A 26,044-nucleotide genomic window follows, 5' to 3' on the forward strand; every position below is an offset into this window, starting at 1 on the left:
AGACAGGAGCAAAGCCAGCTCTGTGCAGACAGCACCTACCGCTGGGTACATGCCAAAAGGTGAAGCTGGTTTAGAAAAACAGTTTGGCAATTAAAAAGTTAAAAAGAAACTTGTCATGTGATCCAGCCACTCCACCCCTAGGTTTCTGCTAGAGAATATTTAAAACATTTCTCCACATGAAAACTGCTCCTGAGTATTCATAGCTGCATTGTTCATAATAGTCAGAGTGGAAACAGCCCATATAATTGTAATTTGACAGTTGGGTAGAAAATTCAGCCTATCAGAGGAATGAAAAGAAATACTATGAAAAGAGAAGTACAGGGAAAGAGTGCTAATACTTGTATAACTTGGATGAGCCTGGAAGCATGCATGAAAAGACATCAACTCCCAAAGGCCACATGTTTACACAAAATGTCCAAAAGGAGTAAACTATGGTGATAGTACATTTATGTAGTCTAAAGCCAAGGGCAGGACTGGGAAACAACTTCATCTGAACAGAAAGTAGCATTTGAGGATGATGACAATATTCTAAATTTGAATTGTGATGACATTTAGGCAAATCTGTGAATTTATTTTAAAATTTTTGAGTACATAACAGTTGAATTTTATCACATGTATATTATACCTCATTAGTGATATCAGAATGGTATATAGTGATCAAAACAGCATACTGTTGGCCAAAGAACAGATGGCTACATCAATAGGACAGAGCAGGGCCAAAAGATAGATCCATTCAACTGAGTCAACAAAGTATTGACTTAGGAGCAAAGGCAGCTCACTAGAGAAAGGGTAGTGGTAGTCTTCAACAAACAATGTTAGACTACTGAAGAGTTATATGCAGAAAAAGAAAAGCTAAAAACCTAGTTATAGACTTCTCAAGCATGTCAGAATAGATCATAAGCATTGAAGTAAGCTGCAATGCTATGAAACTTCTAGAAGATAACACAGGAGAAAACTTGGTGATTTTGTGTTTACCAATGGGGTTTAGCTACAATATATAAAATGCAATCCATGAAAGAAAAAGTTGATAAAATTAGAATTTATCACAGTTAATGTTCTGTGAAAGATGCCAGTAAAGGAGGGTAAATAGAAGTGATCGTCTTAGAGGGCTGGGGTGAGGCTCAAGAAAGGAAAGTGCTGGCTGCGCAAGCATGCAGAGCCAAGTTCTGAGCCTTAGCCCCAAAGAAAAGCCGGGCAAGAGCTTACAGTTTCAGGGAACTTGAGATAGGAGGCTCCCTGGGACTTGCTGGCCTGCCATCTATCCGAATTGGCCGGCTCTAGGGCCAGGGAAAAACACTTCTTCAAAAGGTGATGTGCCTTGACAGAAAAAGAACCCTGATTTTGAACTCTGCCCCCCCGACACACCCATGCTCACCTAGGCACAGATGTACATATCTGTGAATATACTCTATAGAATCCATAGATTTTTTTGAAAGTATTTGCAAAATAAATATTTATAATAAAGGGTTTCCATTTAAAAGATACAGAGAATACTTAAAACTCAACACTAAAATACCCCAAATACACCCTGAATACCCCAAATGAAAAAAAGCAAAAAATAAAAATAAAAATAAACAAAAAATCAGGTAGCACTTCAAATAAGGCATACAGGTAGCAAATAAGCATGAAAAGTACTTGACACAAGTCATCAGGGAAGTGCAGATAAATAGAAGAGTGAGCTAGCACTGTGTACCTGCCAGCCTGGCTAACTCCAGCCAGCAACACCAGTGCTGGGCACAAAGAGAGCAGCAGAAACTCACTCAGCCCTGCTGGTGCACAGAGCAGTACGGCCACCTTGAAAACAGCCAGACCCTTGATCCTAGCCAGTCACAGGCGAGAAGCAGTGTGGGGCGCTTTCTTCCACGACTGTAACTTCAACATCGTCTTGCATGTGATCTAGAAGTTGCACATCTTGCTAGTTACTAAATTGAATTGAATTTTGTGTCCACAAAAAATCCAACAAGTTCATGTTTATAACTTCTCCAGTAGTCAAAACTAAGCAATCAAGCAAACTATTTCAATAGATAGGTAAGTGGAGTGTTAGTTAGCAAGAGAAAGAAGTGAGCTAGTAGGCCATCAAAAGACATGGAGGGACCTTCAGTGTGCACTGCTACTCTAGAGAGGCCAGGCTCTAAAAGCTGCGGACTGTATGACTCTAGATGATGTTCTGGATAAAGCCAAACCTCAGAGACAGGATGCTTAGTGGTTTCCAGGAGGGCTGGGATAAATAGGTGGGCACTGGACATCTTTAGGGTGGTGAGTGTGCACCGTGTCATATGACAATAGCAGATACATGACATTATACATTTGTCACAATTCATGGAATGCATAAGTTAAAGAGTAAGCCCTAACTCAGCTATGGACTTTTGTTAATGAAAAAGCAAGACACAAGCCAACCCTGTCATCATGAAGTACCCGGGATGCGTCGTTTATCATAGTCCAACCTTACCTCAATAAGGCTTTTGATTTGTTTAGATTTGCTCACTTTATTTTATTTCATTTTATGTTATGCGTATGGGTGTTTTGCCTGCATGTATGTCTGTACACCATATGCATGTATATCTGTGCGCCAGGTGCCCACCAAGGGTATCGGATAATCTGAGGTGGTTGTGAGCTGCCATGTGGGTGCTGGGAGCTGAACCTGGGTCCTCTGGAAGAGCAGCCAGTGCTCTTAATACTGAACCATCCTTCCAGCCCCTCAGTAAAACATCTGAAAACTAACAGAGGCTCTGGCAAGGCAGACCTCTGACCTCTGAGCTCCCAGGGTGCTTTGCTGACTGCTGGCTCCCTGTGAAGCTCTACATAGAAGTGGCCCTACAGCCTAAGGCATTTATGATGTTCGCTGAGAGTACTTTGGATGAAGCCATTTCTCAAGAAGGTACCTCTAAAGTTTCAGCTTTTTTTTTTTTTTTCTGTGCTTGGTGTGTCTGCTCCCGTCTCTGGAGTAGAGTCCACTGTGAATATTAGCACCTAGCATGACGTATGTCAGCTGGGAGACTAAAGACCCATTAACTGTCTGGTTTGGGGCAAATCACTTTCTTTATCACGATAAGTCTCCACTTCTTCAGCTGTAAAGGGGAATTGATCTTTCTAGCCACTTCCACTTCCGACTCTCAGACTTTTAAATGAGCTGGACCATGAATCATGTCATAGAGCACTTGAGGCAGCAGAAATCCTATTGTGAAAATTCTGTCACACCATTCCCCACTGTGTCTTCTCCTTCTGCCTTTTGCTGGGTAGAAACTGAGTCTGATTTCTCTAGGCCAGTTGAAGGTTGGTCAGCCTTTCGTGATTTAGTACATCTCAGCCCTGAACTCTACCCTGGCAAAGAGTTGTTTGTCTCATCTATGAGAAAAATGCCTCCAGACGCTGTTCTGGGGTTTCTCTGGTTCAGAACTAAGAAATGACCATGTGTTCTAATGGCTCCTAAGTTCAATCAAATGTTGGTGTGCATGTGGTAAGATTTCTGTAGTGTCTAACTCCCTCAGCATTGAACATTTATTCCAAGGTGTGCCCCAGTGACTTAAAGACCTTCCTCTAGCTGCCGCCTTTTAAAAGACTTCACATCTTCCCAAGAAGCACCCTGGGGCGAGGGTAGGGAACAGGGTCAAGCCTTTAACATAAAGGCATTAAGGGACAGTAAGATCTAAACTAGAGCTGCCATATTTGCTTGTTATTAAAAATTGTTGGAGAGCTTTGGGCATAGTTGAGTGAGAGTCTTTGTATTAAATCAGGACCATCCTGGGTCAGGGTCAGTAGGAGATAAGACCTTTAGTTGACTGCTAGAACCACAAGGGAGCTGCTGGTATACTTCTAGTCTAATCTGAAGACCTGGGAACCCAAAGACCCCATGGCATAGGTTTCAGTCTGAGAGTCAGCAGGCCCTAGGCCAAGAGCAGCCAGTGCTTCAATTCAGTCAGGAAAAGACCAAGCTTTTCTTTCTCCCAGCTGTTGTTCTCTTCTAGTCAGGTGACTAGATGAGGCCTTAGGGAAGGCAACCTGCTTACTCAATTTGCAGCAATTTGATTTACTCAAAGTGTAAATCACATCCAGAAACCTCCTATAGACACACTTAGAATGTTTGTCCAAATGACCTAGCACCTCATTGCCTGTTCATGCTGATGTATAAACATGACCACTATATTCTTCAGGACTGAAAGAGCTCGTGGTGATGGGCCCTTTCAAGTTTACACTGAATATCAAGGTGAAGCAGACTGCATGTGTTATGAGTGGTCCCTTTCTTTTGCCACTTTAGATGTTCCTTCTGAGCTTCATTTTGATGTTCCATTTTCTCTTTGAAAGAGAAGGCAGTCAGGGTGTGGTATCCCACGCCTTTAATTGAGAAGCAGAGAGAGGGGCAAAGTAGATCTCTGTGAGTTCAAAACCAGCTTGGTCTACTTAGGGAGTTCCAGACCAGCCATTATTACATAGTGAGACCCTGTCTCATTAAAGGAGGACAGGGTTGGAAGATCCACTTCTCTGATAGGACTATGTCATGGCCCTCTAGAGTGATACTTAAAAGCAAGTCCCATGAAAACCAACTTATTCAGTTTCTGTGTTTGCTTTACTCTTAGGACTTTGTTTAGAGAAGCTGCCTATTTCATCCTCTACCAGTGATCTCCATGTGGACCGGGAGCAGGATGTCATCACGTGTTATGAGAAAGCTGGGGACATTGCACTCTTGTACCTCCAGGAGATAGAAAGGGTAAGTAAGAACATGCGTTTATTCCAGCTGGTACTACCCCCCTCCCCAACACACACACACAAATTGGATTGTGGGCCGTTGTATTCTACCACTGGAAAACCTTTGACTTGTCTGCCCCTGGGCACAAACTCTGCTTGCATCCCCGAATGTTATGGAGAAAATAGTCATTAGGTGTGGTATTTATGAAAAGAAGTGGGTCAATGGATATGTACAGACAGGACAGTATGCAGTGTCCATACCTTTGGCACACTGAAATTGGCCAGTCACTCTTCATACCAGTAGGTTTGGGCAACTTAATTTACCTTGATAGTATGGCAGAGATCTGCTGGGGGCTTAACTAGTATGTTTTGAGCAGGTTGTGTGTTTCCTGAGACTGTCTGTAGAGGCCCCAGCAGTCAAGTGTTTAGTCTGTGTTGGGGTAAGGAAAAGTGACAACTGACAAGAATGTCATGGAAGCAAGAGACTGAGTGAGCAAAGTTGGCTGAAGGCTCAGTGGGGTCAAGATTGGAGTCAGGGATGGGGCCAGGAATGGGGCTAGGGATGAAGTCAGGGATGGGGCCAAGGATGAGGTCAGAGATATAGTCATGGATGGGTGGGCATCTTACTTGTTCAGAACAATGTCCGTCTTTCCAGCCTACTCTTTGCAAAGTTCCTTCACAGCTCAGCCTCAGTTTTGCCCATTAATAAAAAGCTCATAAAAGTAGTCCTATCTCATGAACTTCTTGCAAAAATTCTGTAAGGTCATGTGGCTAAAGACACTTACTCTAGATATGGGAACATTTAGATTCTTGGTATCACTGATTTATAATGACAGTAACTCCTAAGTTTCTTCTGTAGCAGTTTCCCAGGGGGTAACCAAAAATTGTCTGTTATCTTAACCTTCTCAAGTCCAGATACGTACCTGTGGGATTGTTTGAAATCATAACCAATCTTGTAAGACTTGGACATGATCAGAAGATGTGCTTTCCCTGAATTGTCTAGGCCTTGATTTTCCATAATGATTAGAAGACAAAGAAGGACTACCTAAGCCTTGCTAGCTCTTGTGGGTTTTTTGTTTTGTTTTGGGTTTTGGTTTTTGGTTTTGTGTGTTGGTGGCCGTAGGGAGAGTCAGAATTGTCCTTGACAAGAAAAGCAGAATGAGAATTGCAGAAACTGAAGAATGGATGGGAACTGTGGAGAATCATTTGACCTGGCCTTAATTAGCTATGTCTATAGGACACAATGTTTGAGAGTTCTGGTTGATATCTGGCCCTCTGGCCGGTATGCTCTTCGTTCAGAAGGTTCCATGAGGAGTGAATTCTGTTGTGTCATTGTTCAGCGTTACTATAGTGATTGTCAGGGAAATGATCATGCATGCTGAGTTTGAAATCTGTGCCACTCCCCCACCCAGCCTGTGGCTGTGTTGCAATTAGTTCATCCTAGCTAAGCTTTGCTTTTGACCACACAGCTCACCCAGAGACCGTTACTTCTCAGTTTACTATTGTCCACTTTGGAGCTGCCCTTCCCTGTCACATGTCGCAGATGGGATCTACAGCCTGTTGTGTTCATTCCTAACTCCCCAGGTCCTGTTGAGTTCTTCAGCTGGACATCAAGGAAATTCATATAATCATGGAATTCAAGAAAGACCTCCCTTCCTCCTTTCTCCCCTGTTTCCTTCCCTTTTTGGTATTAAGGATATAGTGATCATAGGAGTTATATTTTGAAAAGAAAATTAAGGCCCAGGACAACCAGGAAGTTTGGTCAATACTGAATTAGAAATTAACTCTCTCCTGACACCTAGTTCAGTGCTCCTGCAGTTCAGTCTTCAGGCCACTGCATGGTTGCACTGAATTGTCACCCTTCTACCAGCCATACACTCTGTCCTGTGGACAGCACTTCACAAGTACTGGACTATGAAAACCTTCTCCAGAGTGCAATTAAATCTCATCCTTTCTGCATGAATCTGGCTGACTTTTCAGTATGTTTTCTTCATGGAAACTTTGCTGCAAGGAGAGAGGTGAATGAGCCAAACATCGGTTTTGGCTGTTGGTAGGTACTCAAGACATTTTATGTTGGTCAGTCTAGAAACTAGGAAAACTTGGCTTAGTGGAGGTTCAGGGATTGATAGAACTTATTTGTTTTTAAATTTTGATCTCAGTTGACTTGATTTTGAGCTTTTAAATTATGCTGAAGTAGGAGTAAAACTCCTAACAAGTCTGGGACAAATAATGCCTTGCCTTTGAGCTGTCCTATGAAGAAAATCTGATGTGCTTTTGCCTTGTACAATGTTTTCCCCTGCTTTCCTGCCACACTGAAATAAGGAGGCTGCTGTTTGCCTGGATTGATTAGCATTTTATTTATGACCATTGGCTCTTAAGTTTGTTCATTTGCAAAAATAAAATTTTGGGGAACTCTTGAGGTAGTTTACTAATGTTTTCTCAAATTTGAGGCCCTGCCATTCTCTGAATCTGCCTGTGGTCTTTTTGTTCACCCATGGAGTTGCAGTGTAGAAGGGCAGTGAGGGACCTTTCAGAAGGGGGCTAACCTCACCCTTCTGCGTGAGTCTGCTAGCTTAAGCCATGAGAGGCAGCAGGAAGGACAGTGAGGTGGAGCTAGAGTCCTATTTAAGGCACCACTTAGCTGTGAAACTGTATGGCATGTCACTTAGCCTCTCTGTGTTCAGGAGCCTCATCCACAAGTAGCTGCAATAGCTGCCGTCTAGTTACCCGTGATGAGCAGCCAGCTCACTATTTCCCAGTACATGTTAGCACACAGCAAATGTCAGCTTAGTGTTCAGTACGACCTTTAAATTTCCAGGTGTTTAGATGAAAATCTGCACTATCACAAGAACCTTGTCTTATTAGGAATGCAAAGACAAGTGCACAAAGGGTCCTTTCAGGGTCATGTGATTGCCCTGTCTGAACTGAAACCTGCTCTTTCTGTTTCTAGGTTCTGACTTTGTTCTTTACACCCAGATGGACTTTGGCCCGCTCATTTATTTTTCATGCTTCAGTTTTCTGTTTTCATTGCAGAACTAATGGGACTTGAGTTGTCTAATTTCAAAGGCCTAGAGCTCCAGGATGGTGGTATGCCAGGTAGCATGCTGGGGGCTGGCTCTGGCTCATTCTCCTTGTTCCAACTGTGGAGGTAGGTTCAAGGGAGATGAATCAATGAAAACTGTGTAGGGTTGTCCTTGTTAAGTTAGGGTCATAGAGACATGGACTAATGTTGTTCTAGTAGTTTGTTTTCTGAAAGAGACTAAAACATAGCAAATACTGCATGTGTAAGATAATTTGATCACACAAATCAAATCTGAGCAGATAGCAGTAACAGTGGTGCACGGTGTCTTTGATTAGTTTATATTCAGAGAGTGGCAGCATGCCAACGGTAAATAAAAGTTTTCTGCCCTGTAAGGTAGTTGTGGTGATACAGTGATATGGATAAAGATGACTTCATCCTTCCTGTCATAACCTGAGCCCTGTTTTTGGCACATGAAGTCATTCTATCTCCGGGCTTTGCATAGACTGCCTGGCCAGCTGCTGGTGACATTCTAGAGTAGGAGCAGGGCCAGGGTGGAACTCTACCTTCTGCTGACAGTTTATTTCTTCACACCCAATTTTGGAAAAGATGCTAAAGCTAAACTGCAGGGCATCTGTAACTATTTATGGGACATTTTAGTGCTAAAGTTCCAAGAAGAAGCACCAGGTCCCCAAGTATTGCAGAGCCCAACCTGGAGTCCTCCTTCTCAATGAGCAGCTCAAGAGACCAGAGGTCACGACTTGAGCTTATGATGTCTGCCACGCAAGGGAACCTGAGTGGCACAGCTGAGTGACGGAGCCAGAGCTGGGTCAGATTAAGGTCAATGTGTGTCATGAATTCAAGCTAGATGCTGCTGAGAGAGGCAGAGCTGGAGTTGAGGGACCACGCTACTGCACTCATGCTTTCAAGTGTGAGACAGTCAAGAGAGAATGACCTCCTTGCTTTCAGTTTCCACCACTCTACTCCAGAGCACAGGCCAATATTTGAACACAGAAATGTCCAGAGATGGGCTGGCTAGCCTCTTTAGTAGCTCTGATTTTGAGCCTGACATCTAGCTTTCTGGACCTGAATTCTACATTGCTCTTAGAACTCTAGAAAAGTCTAGTAGCCAGAGAGCAGCAGCCACTCATGCTCATTTTTTTGTATTGTTGTAATGCCTTTGCTCTTAAAACAGTAAAGCATTTTCCATCTATCTTATTTTTATTTTATATTAAATTTTACATTATTTTCATGGTTATATATTATTTCAAGTGATACCTTATTATTGGATCTAACTTGGCAACTTCCTTCAGGCAGCTTTTCCCTTCCTTTATTTCTATTACTTCTTAGGGGCAAACTGCCCAGAAGTGGGGATATTTGACCACTCTTGCTATCATGTACTGGGGCCATTAGCAAATATTCAGCTTTGGCAGTTCAGGAGACTAAGTGTTGATTTGCATCTTGGCAAATTGTTACAAAATTATTTCTAGGTGAACATAATGTCTTGCATGTGTTGTTTAATATTTTTCAATTATTGAATAATATTATTCAATATAAATAATAATATATATAAATATAAAAATATATAATATAAATATAAATAATAATATTTTTCAATTATGAATGGGACATTTCCCCCCATATTTGCTTAATAGTTGTTATTTTAAAGAATAGCATCAGTGAGATAGGCCAGTGAGACAGTTCAGTGGGAAAAGGCAGTTGCTGCGAAGCCAGAAAACCTGAGTTCAATCACGAGGATTCACATGCTAGGAGAGAATTATCCTCTAACTTTCACACTTGCTCTGCAGTAGTGCAACCTCCCTCCACACAGTAAGTGATAAATGTAATAATTTTAAAAGATGGGGTTACTGAGGTATGATCCATTTAAATTGTATAAATCTGTGCATCTTTTGTATTCATCTGTTTGCTTATTTATGTAGTGAGAGAGGATATCACCTGAGCTCAAGTCATCCTGCTACCCCAGCTTCTGTAGTCCCAGCTGGCACTACAGGCATACTACCAGTGTGCTCAACCATCAACACTTTATTGATTAGATTCAGAACTGTGTGAGCATCTCTGGTATTTAGTACCAGGACATTTCATCAATCTAAAAGAAAGCCTGTAGCTGCCTGCAGTTACTTCCCATTCTATCCCTTCTCACAGCTCTGAGCTTTGCTAACCTCTCTGCTTCTGTAAATGTGTATGTTCTGAACATTTCATATAAAGTCACATAATCCGTGATCTATGACGACTGACTTCTTTGACTTAGCCTAATGTTCTCAAGATCTGTTTGTGGTGTAGCATGCATTGACTTTTTATTGTTATGAAATCTTTTATTGTATTTACTGTATTTTGTTTCAATGACTTTGTTTTTAATTATGTATGTTTGTGTCTGTGTGTGGGTTTGTGCATGTGAGTGCACTGCCTATGGAGGCCAGAAGAGAGCGTAAGATCTCCTAGAGCTGAAGTTACAGGCAGTTGTGAGCCACCAGACATGGGTGCTGGGAAGCAAGGTTCTCTACAAGAGCAGTACACACCCTTAACCACTGAGTTTTATTGTTATTAAAACTTGAATGTTGGGTGTGTCCTCTTTTCCTGTGACCTGGCAAGACAGTCCCTCCAGGGGGAAATAATTGAAAAGCTGGCAAGGGAGTCCATGTCAGAGAGATGCCCTGCTCCCTTATTAGGGAACCCACATGAGATATGAGCTATAGGGGGCCTAGGTCCAGTCCATGCAAGGTCCTACATTGGTGCTTCAGTCTCAGCAGGATTCTCTTGGCTCTGGTTAGTTGACTCTGATAGTCTTCTTGTGAAGCTCCTATCACCTTCAGGTCTTTTTCTTTCCCCCACACCCACTTTTCCAAAAGGCTACCTATGCCTTGCCTAATGATTGGTTGTAATTGGCATCTGTTTTGAGGCACTGCTGGGTGACGCCTCTCAGAGGACAACTCTGCTTGATTCCTGTCTGAAGAGAAACTGTGGTTGAAGACATCTCTCTGACTAGCTTGAGACCTAAGTCAGAGTAGGCTCCTGGGGGATATGAGAGGGACTCTAGCAGAGACCCCCTAGTAGCAGAGGCCACAGAGACAAAAGAGGACACCCTCTAACTAGACATGTCTCCTAGCAGAGGGAGGGAAACACCAACCCAGCCACTAAATCTTCAACTCAAAATTCACTCTGCCTACAAGATGTACATGGATAAAGATAAAACAGAGATTGAGGGAAGGTCCAACCAATGTCTGGCCCAACCCAATACCCACTTCATGGGAGAGAACCAACCCTTGACACTATTAACAATCAGAGCTCTTTTATTTCAACTTTAACAACTCTTATTTCTTCATTTTTGAAATTTCTTCATCTCTGTGATGAGCTGAGATGGATGGGAAAGGGGCCTTCCCTTTGCTGAGGAATAGGAGAGAGGGACAGGGAAGAGGGAGGGAGAGGGGGTGAGACTGGGAGGTGAGGAGGGATGGGGCTAAGGCCAGGCTATAAAGTGAGTACATACGTATATACACACATGCATAATTAAAAAAAAATAAAGAGCTCTGATCTTCTACCACACGGAATGACCAGATCTTCTGGCCAGTCTCCCTGATCCACAACAGAACAAAAAGCTAGAGAGCTACAGGGACAGTTTATTCAGTAATTGGTGGAGCCTTTTAAGAGCAGAAAGGAAACACTGAGCTGGGAATAGAATAATCCCATCACTCAAGAAGCTGAGGTAACACCATGAGTTAGGGTCTGCTTGACTTTTTAAAATTATATCAGCCTCTATTAAATTACTCTGATAAAGACTTGAATGTTGGAATAACCCCCAACTAGGGTATCAGAAGTTTGCCACTCTTTCATATTTAAAAAGAATTAATTCCTAAACCAAGATTAGAGTTCAGTTTGAGATAGTACATATGACTAACATTTTTTGTTGCAAATTTCAATTTCTCTTTGTGCTGGTTTAAATGAGAATGGCCTCCATGGGCTCATAGATTTGAATGCTTGGTCATCAGGCAGTGGTACAGTTTGAAAGGATTAGGAGGTGTGGCCTTGTTGGAGGAGGTGTGTTACTGAGAGTGGGCTTTAAGGTTTCAAAAACCCCATTCCAAGCCAGATGGCTATCTCTTCCTGATGCCTGTGGGTTCAGATGTAGAGCTCTCAGCTCCTTCTCCAGCACCATGTCTGCCTGCAGGCTGCCATGCTTCCTGCCATGATGACAATGGACTAAACCTCTGACACTGTAAGCCAGCCAGCCTCATTTAAAAGCTTTCCTTTATAAGAGTTGCTGTGGTGCCGGTGTCTCTTACAACAATAAACACTAAGACAGAAGTTGGTACCAGAGAGTGGAGTATTACTGTGACAGTCCTGACTGTGCTGTTTGTTGCTAGAATATCGACTGTGAGACTTTGAACCAGAAAAGCAGTTGAACGCTTTAAGTGGTGCTTTATGGATCATACTACTATGAGTATGGGGGACAAAGCTGTTGAGAGTAATGTAGATTAGGACAGCCTAGCTCAAGAGGTATCAGAGGAGAAAAATATTAATATGTGGCCTAAAGACCAATGTTGTGGTATTTTGATGAAGAATGTGGCTTTGTGCCCTTGTCCAAAAAAAGTCTGCCTGAGGCTAAATTGAAAAGTTTTGAATTAATGGTGTTGGCAGAGGAGATTTCAAAACAACCTAGCATTGACTCTGTTGTGTGGTTATTAGTGGTTAGTCTTATGCAGATCTATAATGAAAAGGAGCAAACTGAGCAAGAAAATATTTTAAAATGTACAATATAAGGGAAAAAGGAGCACCTGGAACTGTAATGGCACCAAGTCCAGTGCTCAAAGAGATTTTTAAAAAGTTTCAAGAAAAGTCTCATGCTAAATGGGGTGGTGAGCATAGGGCAAGACCCCATCCAGCTAAGCTGCCAAATTGTGAAAAGGAATTAAAGAAAAGGCTTAATTAAACCAGTGGTTCTCAACCTATGGGTCACGACTCCTTTGGGGGTCAAATGAATCTTTCACAGGGGTTGCCTAAAACCATCAGAAAACACAGATGTTTATACTACAATTAATAACAGAAGAAAAATTACAGTTGTGAAATAGCAACAAAATAGTTTTATAGTTGGGGTCTGCACAACATGAGGAACTATATTAAAGGGTTGCAGCATTAGGAAGGTTGGGAACCACTGACTTAAGTTGTGAAGAAAGCTGATGTAATTGAAAGAGGAAGCAAGTCCCAGCCCCAGCAAGCAGCACAATACAGCAGGCTGCCATCGAGGGTGGTGTGGGAACACTCAAGACAACTCTGAAGCCAGAGAATGGTGCTGGACCAGTGTGACGTCAAGATCAGCTCCCGGAAGAGATGGCACCCACGTGCACTCCGTAGTGCACTGCCAGCGTGTTTTATGTACAGGCGTCCAGTACATTACACGAGCTCATCAGTACTTTATCACAAAGTAAGCTTGAGTTAGATGGCTTTGGCCAACTGTAGGTTATCCTAAGTATTCAGAGCATGTATAAGGTAGGTCAGGCTAAGCTGTGATGCCCAGTTATATGTATTAAATACTCTTCCAACTTAGGTTCTGTTTATCAAGATTACACCTGTGGGAAGTTGAGGGGTTTCTCTAAGGATTATATGCCAGGACTAAGAGATGCACAGTTCAGGAAGATGGTGTATCATCTTAATGGGATGACGCATGGGGCATAAAGAAACTGTAATCATCTCAGTAAGTGCAAAGAAAGCATCTGATAAAATCCAACACCCTGTCCTGATTAATGAGAAAAGGCAGCCAACTGTCTAGAAATGGGTGGGATCTTACTCAGCCTGGGTATAGGGTGTGTTCCCCTAAGATCAAGGACAAGAAAATTAATTTTTTAAAAATTACTTCTGCTTGGTATGTTACTAGGAATTCTTCTCAGTGTGTTTTGGCCCGCAAAAGCAATGAAGGGAATCTAGATCCGAAATTCTCTGTCAGATGATGCAGATTGCATACACATAAAATCCACACACAGAAATCTGTTGGAAGCAATAACAGGTTTAGCAGGGTTATAGGATATTGAAATTAGTGCATAAGGTCTTGTGTTTCTGCTAACAATGTGTGGTGCTAAACTTAAAACTAAAGCATGTTTACTAATATCCAAAGATTAAAATCCACAGGAATACATGTAACAAAAGTATGTGAAGTAAAAGTTAAAAGAAGAAAGTGTTAAATAGACAGGTCCTACTAAGTAAGCAAAAGCTAACCCACGCTCAGGGGTTGACGTGCCCAATCTGTTAAATGCTAGCATTCTGGAAACTGATCACACACTTGGATCAGTAACTAGTAAATATGATCTCCATTTTTAAAGAAAAAAAAGATCAACAAGTTGGTTCAGAAATTTGTGTGACATTTCAGGGGAACCAGAGCAGCTGAAACAAGTATTGAAATAGATGGATCAAGTTGAAAGACTCATACTTCCTGACCTCTGAACTTGCTACAAAGCTACAGTCATCCGCACTCTGCATAAGACTAGATGCAGCTTGGTAGTAAAGCAGTTGCCCAGTACAGACAAATGCCTGCTTTCAGTCTTTAGCACCAAAACCAAACCAAACCAAACCAAACCAAACCAAACAAACAAATAGCATCCAACTATAACCCTATCTGTCTGTGTATCTATGTATCTATCTAATCATCTGTCTACCTGTCACAATCAGAATTTACTTAGCAATATAAAAATGGTAGCATAACAATAGTAGGAATCTTAAATCTAAAAATAGTAATATAAAAAAGTAGATGAAGGGAAAGTCAAAATTGAAAGCATGAATGTACTAATCTCAGCATCTGTACAGTGTGTCATTACCATATAAGCTGAGATATGTAGGCTAAAAAAAATTATCTCCCCTTCACCCTTGCATGCATATAGTTTTTATCCACACATACTAATGTACCTATAGATACAGTAAATTTAGTATTTAACTTTGAGGAGATTTTTAATGAATCACATGAACAAAATTATTTTTCTGGGGCTGGAGATATAGTTTGGTAGTAGAGCACTTGCCTAGCCTATGTAAAAGCTGAGCTCAATCCCCACTACCAGGAAAAATAATTCTGAGTCTATGAGTACTTCAATTATACTTTAATTATTTTTTTAAGATTAACTAAATTTCATGTATTGGCTTAAATTAAAAGCTGGAATTTATCAGATGGCCTCCTTTTTGTAAAGTGATTTTGTCTTTACTTAATACTAACATGCACAGAAATGTCTAGATTGTCATCCAGCAGATGTTACATGGGTGATTACTTTGTGGTAAAACTGTGAGGCAGTTTTTAATTCCTTTTGTACTGTTCTGAATTACTTTTACTTTTGAATAATATACGATTTGAAAAGTAAAGGGCATTGCCAAGAGAACATGAAAAGTGATCTGGAAAGCTTCAGTGTTGGACCTCCAAGTTGCGTACTTGCTAAATGAACTTAGAAGGCAGAACAAGACCAAGATTAGAAATTAAATTGGGAAGCTGTTCACGTCCCAGTGAGTTTTGAAGCTCATAGAAATGGATGCTATCATCTCAAGATAGACATACGAGAGGATGGGAAAGAGCCTAGGGTGTGACTCCGCATCTCCAACGCCTGACACAAGGAGGAGCCTGCAATGGAGGGAGATGCTTGTCTCTGGAGGAAGGAGTACCACAGAGCCAGGGACATTTGATAAGGTGCTGGCATGTTGTGTAGATGGGACCAACTGGGTTTTGTTCTCTAACAGTGGGTTCACCACGTAGCCCGTTCTTTCCTCTGTGCCTGAAGGAAAGTTTGTAAGTTAGAGAGCCCGCAATTGCTTCATGTATTCTTGGAGAGTAATTTCAAAACCTTCAGCATATTTGGCTTTGGGTCTTTTAAGGAGTTGCTCACTTCCAGAGACTGAGCAGCATGTTTGCATGTGTGTTTTTAAGTGTGCCACGGGTCTGATTCCCTCTGAGAAATGCTCTGTTGGACTCCTGAGTTTAACTACTGAGAGTTGCTGCTGTGTGTTTACAGCTCACTCTAAATTCAGCTTGCAAGTCTTTCACCTGAGGAGTTGGCAGGTTTTTTTTCTGTTCTGATTTTTTCAGAACCAAAGATTTAAATCTTTTCAACCTGGTTATCCATGGCATAGGCCATGCTTAGGGAGAGAGGGTTATTTCTTCAACTCTTTGAGGGTTGCTGAGTACCACTCAGCCTCCTGGCTTGAGTGAGCCCTGCAGCCTGGTGAGTTTGTCTTCTGGCGGATTCCAAATTTAGTGCCAGTTGTGTCACTTGTTGGCTGGAGGAGTAAGTCAGCCTGCCTGACCAGAGCCAGTGGTAGACAGTGACTTTCTGCTTTTTGCTGGGACATGGTTCTCCTTCACTCACCCTCGCTGGCAATGTCTTGGCATTTAGCAGAGACTCCATGTTTGATGGTTCTGCTGGCACCATGCTCTGAGCTCCCAGGGTCAGCATGCTACAAGGCTTCCCCGGGACAGAAGTCATCCTCTGCTGCTAATGCTTGCACGCGGAGACTACACCTGTCTTTGCCAGAGGAAGTTGGTTGTTCAAGTCTTACACTGTGTTTGGAGCTAGGGTTTGAAGGAAGTAGTGATCTGTATTTGATTAGTTTTCCAATTCTCTCCCCTTCTAGGTAATACTAACTAATATTCAGAACAGAAGCCCTAAGCCTGGCCCTGCTCCCCACGATCAAGAACTAGGCTTTTTCCTAGAAACAGGACTTCAGAGAGCCCATGTCCTCTATTTCAAAAATGGGTAAGCTTTCTTTGTTGTCATTGCTTTAAATGCACTTCCTGAGAAGGAAAATAGTCTTTGAATACGCTGTCTCTGGCTCAACTGTTAGAACAAGGTGACTTTAAATATGAATTACAGAACTGGGGGATGGCTCAGCAGCTAAAGCGCTGACCCCACAAGCAGGAGGACCCAAATCTACATACAACCCAGGCATGGCAGGCAGACTTGCCTGCAATCTCCGTGCTAGGAGTGGAGACAGGTGGATCCCAGGGACTAGCTTGGCAAGCTAGTCTAGACATACACACAAACACACACACACACACACATACACAAACACACACAGGAATGCACACGTGTTCTTTGCTACAATTGCAATGTTTTATAAAGAGAAAGAGCATTGATTCCTCTTGTGTCCTCTCTATCTCTCTTTACTTCCTATGAGGTTTAAAGGTGGGAGAGGAGGGAGGAAGACACTTGGGTGAGTATGAACTCCAAATAGGGAACTCCAAGACAGGGCTAGTGGCACTGGTGGAGCCATGTCTGGGATGCCCTTTCTCCATGTAAATGACACTGCCTCTCCACTTCGTCCAGGGAAGCCCAGCACACAGAACCCTTTCCATATCAGAACAGTTCAGAAAACTGAATTTTCCAAGCCCAAGAATTGTATGCACCATCAGGACCTTTTCTCCTCAGATAGCCTTTGAGAGGGTTAGAAGGGCTGCAGAACATGGATGGAAAGGATGGCTCTCTCAGGCATTGACATGTTTTCCTTTTGTGTTGTTCTTGTGAGAAACGTGCTGATTCTGTTCCATATTCTTCAGTTGTTCTTGTTTTGACATTGTGCTGCAGGATAGATGTGCATGAAGACCAACAGTAGGTATCTGGTTTCTCTGTAGCTCTCCCAGGCTTTGCCCCCTTCCTCTAGAAGCTGTAGTCCAGTAGCGCTTTGAATGACAGAAGGGACACAAGTCTCTGCTCTGACCCAGTGAACACCGGGGCTCTCTCTCCCCTCAAGCGCTTTAGGCCTTGAGGCGTAGCCCTCAGAACGGTCTGCCCGCAGCTTGCTGCTACATGTACCCATTTTGTACTTGTTGAAAATTAATTCTTAGATTCCAAATCCTCCTAAACTATCTGAGAAGAAAGGCCCCTTTGCTCCCAAAGTTCACTGGTTCAGCTCAGCATGGCCTGCCAAAGACCACAACAACATCCCGAGGTTTGGGTAGCCTGGTGGCTTTGGCACAGAGAGCTCTCACATCTGATCTCATCTGCCACTGACTGAGATCATCTGAGCAATGACGCATGTCCTCCTGTCTGACTGTTTTCTCTGCTTCTGTAAATGGAGGGAGAGGGAGGGAAAAGGAGATGTTTTTCCCGTTATCTGTTTCTTTTCCTTTTCACAATAAATGGTGGCTATCGCACAGAAACGCCAATCCGTGCCTTCTTTATCTCTAACCTGTGTGTGGGGCTCTGCTGATATGGAAGTCCAGAGGGAGAAATCAGTTCTAATGGGGAACCCAGAGGCCAAGTCAGTACCTTCTACAGGAAACAGCTTCTGTGAGAGTGACCGTGTGGGCTGGAAAGCTCATTTTGATTGTTGAAGCCTGTTTTGGGGAGGTGGGTTGGAAGCAGGACTGTTGGGCTCTGACCTTACCCTCAGGAATGCTGGCCATTCACTGGGATCAACTAGAACATAGTTACGAGAGGTTTGCATGGGTCACATCCTTTGGATTGCTTTCTGACTCATTTCCAGTGCATTTTCCTTTACCAAGGTTTGAGGACGTGCCCTTTGACACAGCCATCTGGGCCTGCTTGCCTTTGAAGCCTTTCTTCTTCTTTCCTTGTGCTCTCACACTTCTCTGTCCTCTACAGACCAGGGCTCCCATCTGCTGTGCTCCAAGTCTGGGAGCTGTGGGAGCTTGTGGGAGCTGCTAATAATGTGGAGGTGGGAGTCCATGTTGAAGCCTCAAAACATTTTCAGACATTCCAAGTGCCCGAGGATGCCTGACTCATATTGGTGGGTTTCTCAGGGCTTCAGGGCCACTGAGATGGTCAGCTCTCACTGGATAGTGCGCATCATGGAGGAGCTGCTGGCCTGTGCTCCAGGGCTTCCTGCACTCCGTCTTTCAGTGTACTGCTTTTTGTCATCTCTCTTTTTTCAGCATGGATGAACAGAGTGATTTTCAGTTATAAGAAAATCCAATATAGATGAGTTTGATAGTAAGAGGTAGAAATAGATAAAACACCCTAGAAGTCAAATGCATACTTAGTGTTTGGGTTATTCTTACCTACTCGCTGAGTTAGGGGAATGAATCTACTTTTTATGATTTCCCATCTTTCCAGGAGTGACTACCGAACTAGTGTCTTGGAGTGTCTTCCCGAGAGCCCGAGACCAGGATCTGCTCTCGGCCCTGCTGATGTCTAATGCTGCCCAACTACCTTGACTTTGTATCCCTTCACCCTCACAACCCTGTTTCACCCGCCTCCGCTGCCGCCCTGGAGCCTCTTTCCCCCTCCGCCTCCTTTTGGTGGTGTTTTTCTTTCCCTTCCCTCCCCCAGTCACCTTCCAGGCTTCTGTCACTCCCAGCCTTTATGTCCCAGGAGTCCTTGGCTATCGATGGACTTAGAACGAACTCACCTATCTTTCACATATGTTTTCTAAGATCCCTGAGCAGCAGCCACAAGTCTAATAAGAGTGAAAACATGAAGCTGGAGAGATGGCTCAGTGGTTAAGAGCATTGGCAATTCTTTTGGAGGAGCCAGGTTCAGTTCCCAGCATCCACATGGGAGCTCACAACTATCTGTAACTCAAGTTCCAGTAGAACTGACTCCCTCACACAGGCATACATGTAGGCCAATCACCAAATGGCAATAAAAAATAAATTTAAAAAGGAATGAACACTTTATCAACTGTCTACAGTGGTGCATTCTTGTAACCAGCTTCAGGAGACTGGATGGAGTAGGAAGATGTTCAAAGACAGCCTGAACAACTTAGTGCAGTCCTGTCTGAAAATTAAAGGTCTGAGCTGTGACTCAACAGTGTGATAGGTGCAGCAAACCTGGGTTCAACCCCACCCAAACATTATCTGCCTGCCTGTCTGTCTATTTCCGCTGACTTAGCAGCAAAAAGTGTGATGAGATTTAGGCTGTCAGTTGAAGTGGTGGCTCATAGAAGGCAGGCATCATTTGGTTGCTGGGCTCCGTGGGTCAGGGCTTGGAGCTGGACATTCACATGTAATGGCTGTTCTGGGAAGGTCACTTTTCATTGACGTTTCTAGGGAAGCAGCTACAGCTGACTGGTCTTCCTGTGGGAGAGCAGAGTCCTCGCTGGACAGCACAGCCCGTGGCAGAGAATGGTCTCATCCTGTCAGCCTTCCCAGGGAGATGTAACTTCCCTACTTGAGTCACTGCACAGGGCTAGAATCACTGGAGAAGATTGGCTTGGCAGGGGCTGGTGGGCTGGTGGGGTGGGCATCCACTACATTTTGCTTCAGGCTATTCAACCGTCTACTGTAAACCAGGGCAGCAAAGGGTGTTTCAGGTACCTTTGCTTTTGTTAGCCATGTCAGGTCTCCCCTGCTTCTGAATCAGTTTAAGCAGGGAGGGTAAGCATTGGTTGATGTGAAGAGGCAAATGTGTCTTGGCACTTGGGAGACAGGCCTGTTAGATTTTACCATTGGCTAAGGTACATCACATTCTGCATGGGAGGCTCTTACTCAAAGGAAACAGCATGGATGAAACAGATTGGGGGCTCCCCTGAGGTGCTTACAAGTTATGCAAGAGCTTTTGGAGTTCTGTTTCATAGAAAACAGAGCATTAGTCTCTATTATGGTTTAATGTTCTCAGATAATCTTGTTGACCTTTGCAAAGCTCAGCCCAGTGTCATCTCAATATAGAAGGCAGAAAAAAGGCATCAGGCTAGACAGGGTGGGGACAGGGAGAGAATGAGATGAGGAAAAAGGGAAACCGGAAGCTTGCCCTTGAACCTGTATGTGACGTGCACCCTGAGGGGCAGCTTCAGCCAGGAAAGTGGACAAACGGACGGGGCCCAAATTGAGTCATAAAGCTTTAGTTTTGACATGTTGATAACACTTAAAGCCAGCGGCAGTGAAATCAACAAGAACACCTGGTAGAGGAGCCAACAGAGGCCAGAGGGGAGCAGTGAGGGTGCGCTCTGGGAGAGCCAGGGGAGCAGTGAGGGCGCGCTCTGGGAGAGCCGGGGGAGCAGTGAGGGCGCGCTCTGGGAGAGCCGGGGGAACAGTGAGGGTGCGCTCTGGGAGAGCCGGGGAGCAGTGACCTGCTGACTGTAACTGAGCACTTTGGAAGGAAGAGCAAAGGCTGAGCCCTGGGTTAGCTAACAGATGGTACTGTGGCCTTGAAAAGACCAGGTGAAGGGCAAGAGCAGAGGCTGGACTGGAGAAAGCCAGTGACCTCGTTCAGCCAGCCTCTCCCTTAACACTTAGAATTCTGCTGGCAGGGTGGGTGGTAGAGAGATGGTGGGAGATCAAAGGCCAGGCGTATTTCTTACTGTTGTCTTGCTGTGATAAACCCCATGACCAAGAGCAACTTCCAGAAGGAAGGGTTTCCAGAGGGAAAGTCTGTAATGTAAGGGAGGCATGGCCGCTCCGGGTAGCTGGAGCAGGGCACTGAGAGGTCACACCTGTACCCCAGGCCTGAGAGCGCAGGGAGAGCTGGAAGCAGCATGCAGCTGTAAGCTTTCAAAGTCCTATCTCAGTGACATGCTTCCTCCAGCAAGGCTCTGCCTCCTACAGGTTCCCTGACCTCCACAGATGGCACCACCAGCTGGGGACCAAGTTCAAGCACATGAGTCTGTGAGAGACAGTTCTTGTTTAAACATCATGCCAGGCTAAGGAATAGGCTTGGAGAAGCTGTTGAATCATGAAAGTGGGGTGCTGGGAAGTTCATTTGGTAAGAGTCTGCTGCCAACAGACCCATGCCCCCCATTCCAGTTGGACCTGGTTTGTTTCATGTGGGTTTGTGGCTTCCAGCTTCGTCCTGCTTCCACATGGACCTCACTAGAAAGCAGGGGTGTGGAGAGGGGAGGAGTCTGTGTGAGACTTCAGCAGCTTCAGAAGGTGGTTTCTGGTAGGAGGTAGGTAGGGATCCCTTCCTGTATCTGCCAGCTGAGGCCACTCTGGGATGCCGTATGTCACTCAGGCACTGTATCTGGAGTGATACAGGACTTGTTCACCTGTCAAGCATTTCATTTGGGCTGTTTTCGAATGATGGAACTAATGATGGGCGTGGCTTAGGAGGTTCAGGAACTGTGACAGCACTTAGGGCATTTCCACCCCTCTGCTCTTTATGAATGAGTCCAAAGAAGTTCCACTGAGTTCAGAGTTCTGCAGAGACCACACTGATGGCTCTCTAGTACCAAGCCCTGTTCCCGGTGTGCAGGTCAGGATCATCTGCTGCTTTGTGGAGCTGCACATTTCCAGAGGGTCATATAGCTGACTGGTGGCACAGCAGCCCTGCCCTCCTGCCCTGACACCAGGCATCACTCTCCCCCCACGACTGTGATATCCATGCCGAGTAGGCATCCTCTCTTGTGAGAGCATGGACTTTTTGCACTGAAAATTAGAGACTTTCAAAGCACCATAGATGTGACTATTTATGTAATAAACAGAACCAGTCAAACCTCTGTTTTGGGTCAGCTTCATCCGTTTAGACCATCAAAACATGATTATGGAAACAGAGTCCTTATCAATTTTAATTGTAAAACCCAAAATCCACTGTTCTCTGATTGAAATATGGCCACAGGTACTTCACAGATACTTACACTTAACTGCAAGTGTGGCAGAATCCTATTTCTCTAGAAAGATTTATTAGTGTTGCCCAAGCTGGAGTCAGCCATGTTGGTTTGTCCTTTGCTTCAGAAGGATGGAGTAGGTCACCATAGGCTTCCAGGGTAGGGAGGGGCTCAGCTAACTGGCAGTTTAATTGCATCCCAGAGCTGGTTTCCCCAGCTATATATGCCTCTTGCCTACTGTTAATTAAACAACTAGAATTCCCTGGAAGGGAGCTGCTATAGGATTTGTATATGATGTTTCCAGTTTTAATAGGGCAGTGCTCTCTCTCTCTCTCCCGCTCTCCCTCTCTCTTTGTGGGGGTGCCTGTCCATTCACTTATTTATTCATCTGTCAGATCTTTCTGTGTTAAGAACTAGGATCCAGATATCAAATGGTCCATGTGGAATTTCCATTCCATGGAAAAATAAATAATTACAAATGGACTAAACCTTTTAAGGAAGGGGAAAAAGAGACAACACTTTTTTTTTTCTTTCATCTTGCAGCTTTTCTTTTAAAAGAAAATTATATAATGTGCTGTCTAAAAATCAGAGTTAACTTGATTTTGGGGAGGATCATTTCCTAATACCTTTGATAAAACTGGGGATTGATTCCCCCTGGAAGTGCCCACATATCAGTGGTAGTGTTTGTAGAACAATTCCTGAGTTGTGCTCTTGGGAGAGTAATGTGAAGAAATTATTCCAGGAAGCACATGGTGTTGATGGAGGAGTGCTGGTCACTTGGTCCCTGAATTTCAGATGTGTTGTGACAGTCACCTGTCTGGCTGGTGCTAACCAGCCCCTGCTCTGAGCTCTGGGGTAAGGTGGTAAGCAGCTAGACATAACCCTTGCTTTGAGAGAGGAAACCCAGCACTGTGTCTTAGAATAGCTCCGTACTGAGCCATTTCCATATGAGATTGCACTCAGTTTGATGGTTTGAGGGAGTTTTATTTTCTTTTCTGAGCAAGTGAGAGAGCCTGAAATGCACCAGTGACTAGTCAGTAATGAAGTAAGACAAAGACATGAGTGGCAAGTTCCTCAGAGGCATTTTGTCCAACCACACCAGCCTGTTTTGTCTGCTTTCTCGTCAGCATTTATTTAATGAAATTCACTATGAACAGTGCCTCTCCGAGGATCTCTTTGGTTCTGTTAAATATTGACCTACCAGAATACTGCAGACCACACTTGGTTCCTGTCCTAGTTAGCATCAGCTATCAGCTTGACACCACTGCTAGTCATCTGAGGGACTCTCTACTGACAGGTTACCCAGGGCCCGTGTCTGTGAGGGCTCCACTTGATAGGTGTGTGAGAGCCTCACTCACCCTGCATAGCACCATTCCTAGGCAGGCATGTCTGGACTGTCTAAGGAAGCTACTTGAGCATGAGCTTGGGAGCAAGCCAGCTAGTAGCATTCCTTTATGGATTCCTTCAAGTTCCTGTTTAAGTTCCTGCCTGCCTTTCCTCAGTGATGGTTTGTGGCCTAGAAGTATAAGCCAAATAAACTGTTTCCAGCCTAAGTTGCTTTTGGTCAGAGCATAAAGAAACTAAAACAGGACCATCTGTCTAGATGTATGCCCAAAAGTCAAGAGAGTGGCACTGGGGTGTATCACCCTGTGTGTGTTCCCTCAGCTGGCCTCAGCTGTCCAGGGCCTCTTTCTGCCCCTCTTCTGTCAATGTCAGGGCTAGGAATGAGGCTGACACTGAGGAAGTGTGCTGGCTGCCTGGCCTGGGATGTTCAGAGTCTTCAGAAACATCTGCCTACTGTAAGAGTGATGAACACACTCAGTGGGTGCCCAGAGTTACTGTCCCCATCAGGTTTCTGTAGCTCCTCCTGATCCAGACATAAGTCATTAATCAGAGGTCGTTGCTCTGGTCAGCAGGGCTGCCTCATAACATAATGACATTTTATCTTTATTAGGCCTCCAGGGAGGACAGTTGAAAGTTAACCCAAGGTCAAGTTCTGAAGCGGCAGCAGGGGTTAGTTAACTCTTTGTCTAGGTTGTTCTTTGCTTGTTTTATTTTTGTTTTTGTCTGCCTCCATTTACTGTTCACTGTTTTGTTTGGGGATGGCTCTGCACCTTTAACAATGCCTGGTATTTAGACACTGAGCTAGCTGTGGCTTATGGCTTCTTAGCTCATTGTTGTATATTTTCCTTAAAAGTAGTTAATTGAGCGTGTATTTATTAACAGCAGAGGGGTTGAGTGATGTGAGGGGAGCAGACTATGAAATGCTGGGGCAAAAGGTAGTCTGGAGCAGCTTCCTGGATCTTAGGTTTCCACTCAGGCCTCTTCATGAGTGGAGGTGTGTGCTTAGGGAGGTGTGCTGAGGCCAGCTGGGTGTTCTTTCTGAATAGTTTCCCTTTGTTGAAGGAGCAGGCGGGGTGCTGAGTATCTGTATTAGTTACTTTTTGTTACTGTTTGAAAACACTGTGACAAAAGCAGCTTAAGAGTTTACTTTGGCTTTCCATTCCTGAGAACTAGAGTCTATAATGCTGAGGAAGCCTTGGTGGCAGAGCCAGAAGCTGAGAAATCGCATCTCGGATCTCGGCCATGCACAGGAAACGGAGAGTGCAAACAGGAGGTTGGACAAAGCCGTAAACCCCCAAAAGCCACCTCTAGTGACATACTTCTGGCACTGTTCTACCTCCCAAAGGTCCCATAGCTCCCCAAATAGTGCCACCAGCTGGGCACCAAGTGTTCAAACACATGAGTCTATGGGGAACACTCTCATTTACAGTGCCACCATATCAAAGGGTTTCCTGGACTCGGCAAAATGCAACGTATTTTCTGGGATCTTTGGCTTTCTACCTTGTCTCTGAACTTGAAGGATGTCTGTGTAGTCCAGTGTGGCCCACTTCTTTCAATATGGTTTTGAAATTCACCTATATGGTAGCACGTATCAAAAGGGCATTCCTCTGTGTCTGTGTATGTGTCTGCTGCCCATATATTTGTGCATGCCTGTGTGTGCACTTGTGTGAATGGTATGTATGTGTACATGTGTGTGTATACAAGTGGAGGTCAGAGGACAACCTTGAGGGACATTCCTTAGGAGCTTTTCCTCAGGAGGTCTCTCAGTGGCCTGGAGAGACCATGTTGGCTAGGCTACACAGTTTGCAGGCTTCTAGGTGTCTGCCAGTCTCTCCCATTCTGCCATTGCTGGTTTCAAGGAATGCCACTGCCTGGCTGGTTGCACGGTTTGGGAGCATTGGATGAAAATGGTTATTCCATTGTCTTGTGAGCTGCAAGTCACTGAGCCATTCACCAGCTTCTGGGTGACTATTGCCACTTAGGGGCCACTACAGAAAATGCTGCTGGGAATATTCGTGTATAAACCTTGGAGAATGTTGTCATTCCTTGTAATGGTTCCTGGGTAAGGAATTGGTTAAGTTTGTTTAGCTTTTTAGGAAATTGATCAACTCTTTTCCAAAGTGGCAATTTTATTTTACATTTCCATCAGCAATTGATGAAGGTTCCAGCTTTTTTATATTCTCTTTAACACTTGATCTTGTCAGATGTTTTAATTAGAACCATTGTAATAAGTTTGTCATATCACTCCTTTTAGTGTGTGTTTACCTAGAGAGTAATGATATCAGCTTTCAAGTGTCTATTAGCTAACCCTTTGTCTTCTGCAGTGAAGTGTCTCTTCAGAGGTAAAGAATCTAGTTAGAGCTTTGGCTGTTCTTTCCATTAGGTTTTCTTATTGAGTGGTAAGAATTCTTTACATAGTCTGGATATCAGATAGACATTTTGTGACATACACCTTTATTTCAGTGGTGTCAGGTAATGTGGGAAACTTTTTCATTTGATGCAGTTCAATATATCAAT

At 43.9% G+C, this 26,044-nt stretch overlaps 1 protein-coding gene across 3 annotated transcripts in view; it reads left to right on the forward strand.

Moving 5' to 3' along the window:
• Positions 1-26,044, forward strand: part of Ttc7b (tetratricopeptide repeat domain 7B) — a 179,254-nt gene that overhangs the window by 23,779 nt on the left and 129,431 nt on the right. For all 3 annotated transcript variants that reach the window (XM_055592898.1, XM_055592896.1, XM_055592897.1), the window contains exons 3-4: positions 4,575-4,705; positions 16,316-16,437. In XM_055592898.1, coding sequence (XP_055448873.1) covers positions 4,575-4,705; positions 16,316-16,437 — 253 coding nt within the window. The remainder of the gene's footprint in view (positions 1-4,574; positions 4,706-16,315; positions 16,438-26,044) is intronic.

This window comes from Psammomys obesus, unplaced genomic scaffold (assembly GCF_907164565.1).
Source record: "Psammomys obesus unplaced genomic scaffold, mPsaObe1.curated_primary_1811, whole genome shotgun sequence".
In the NCBI taxonomy this organism is placed as follows: Eukaryota; Metazoa; Chordata; class Mammalia; order Rodentia; family Muridae; genus Psammomys; species Psammomys obesus.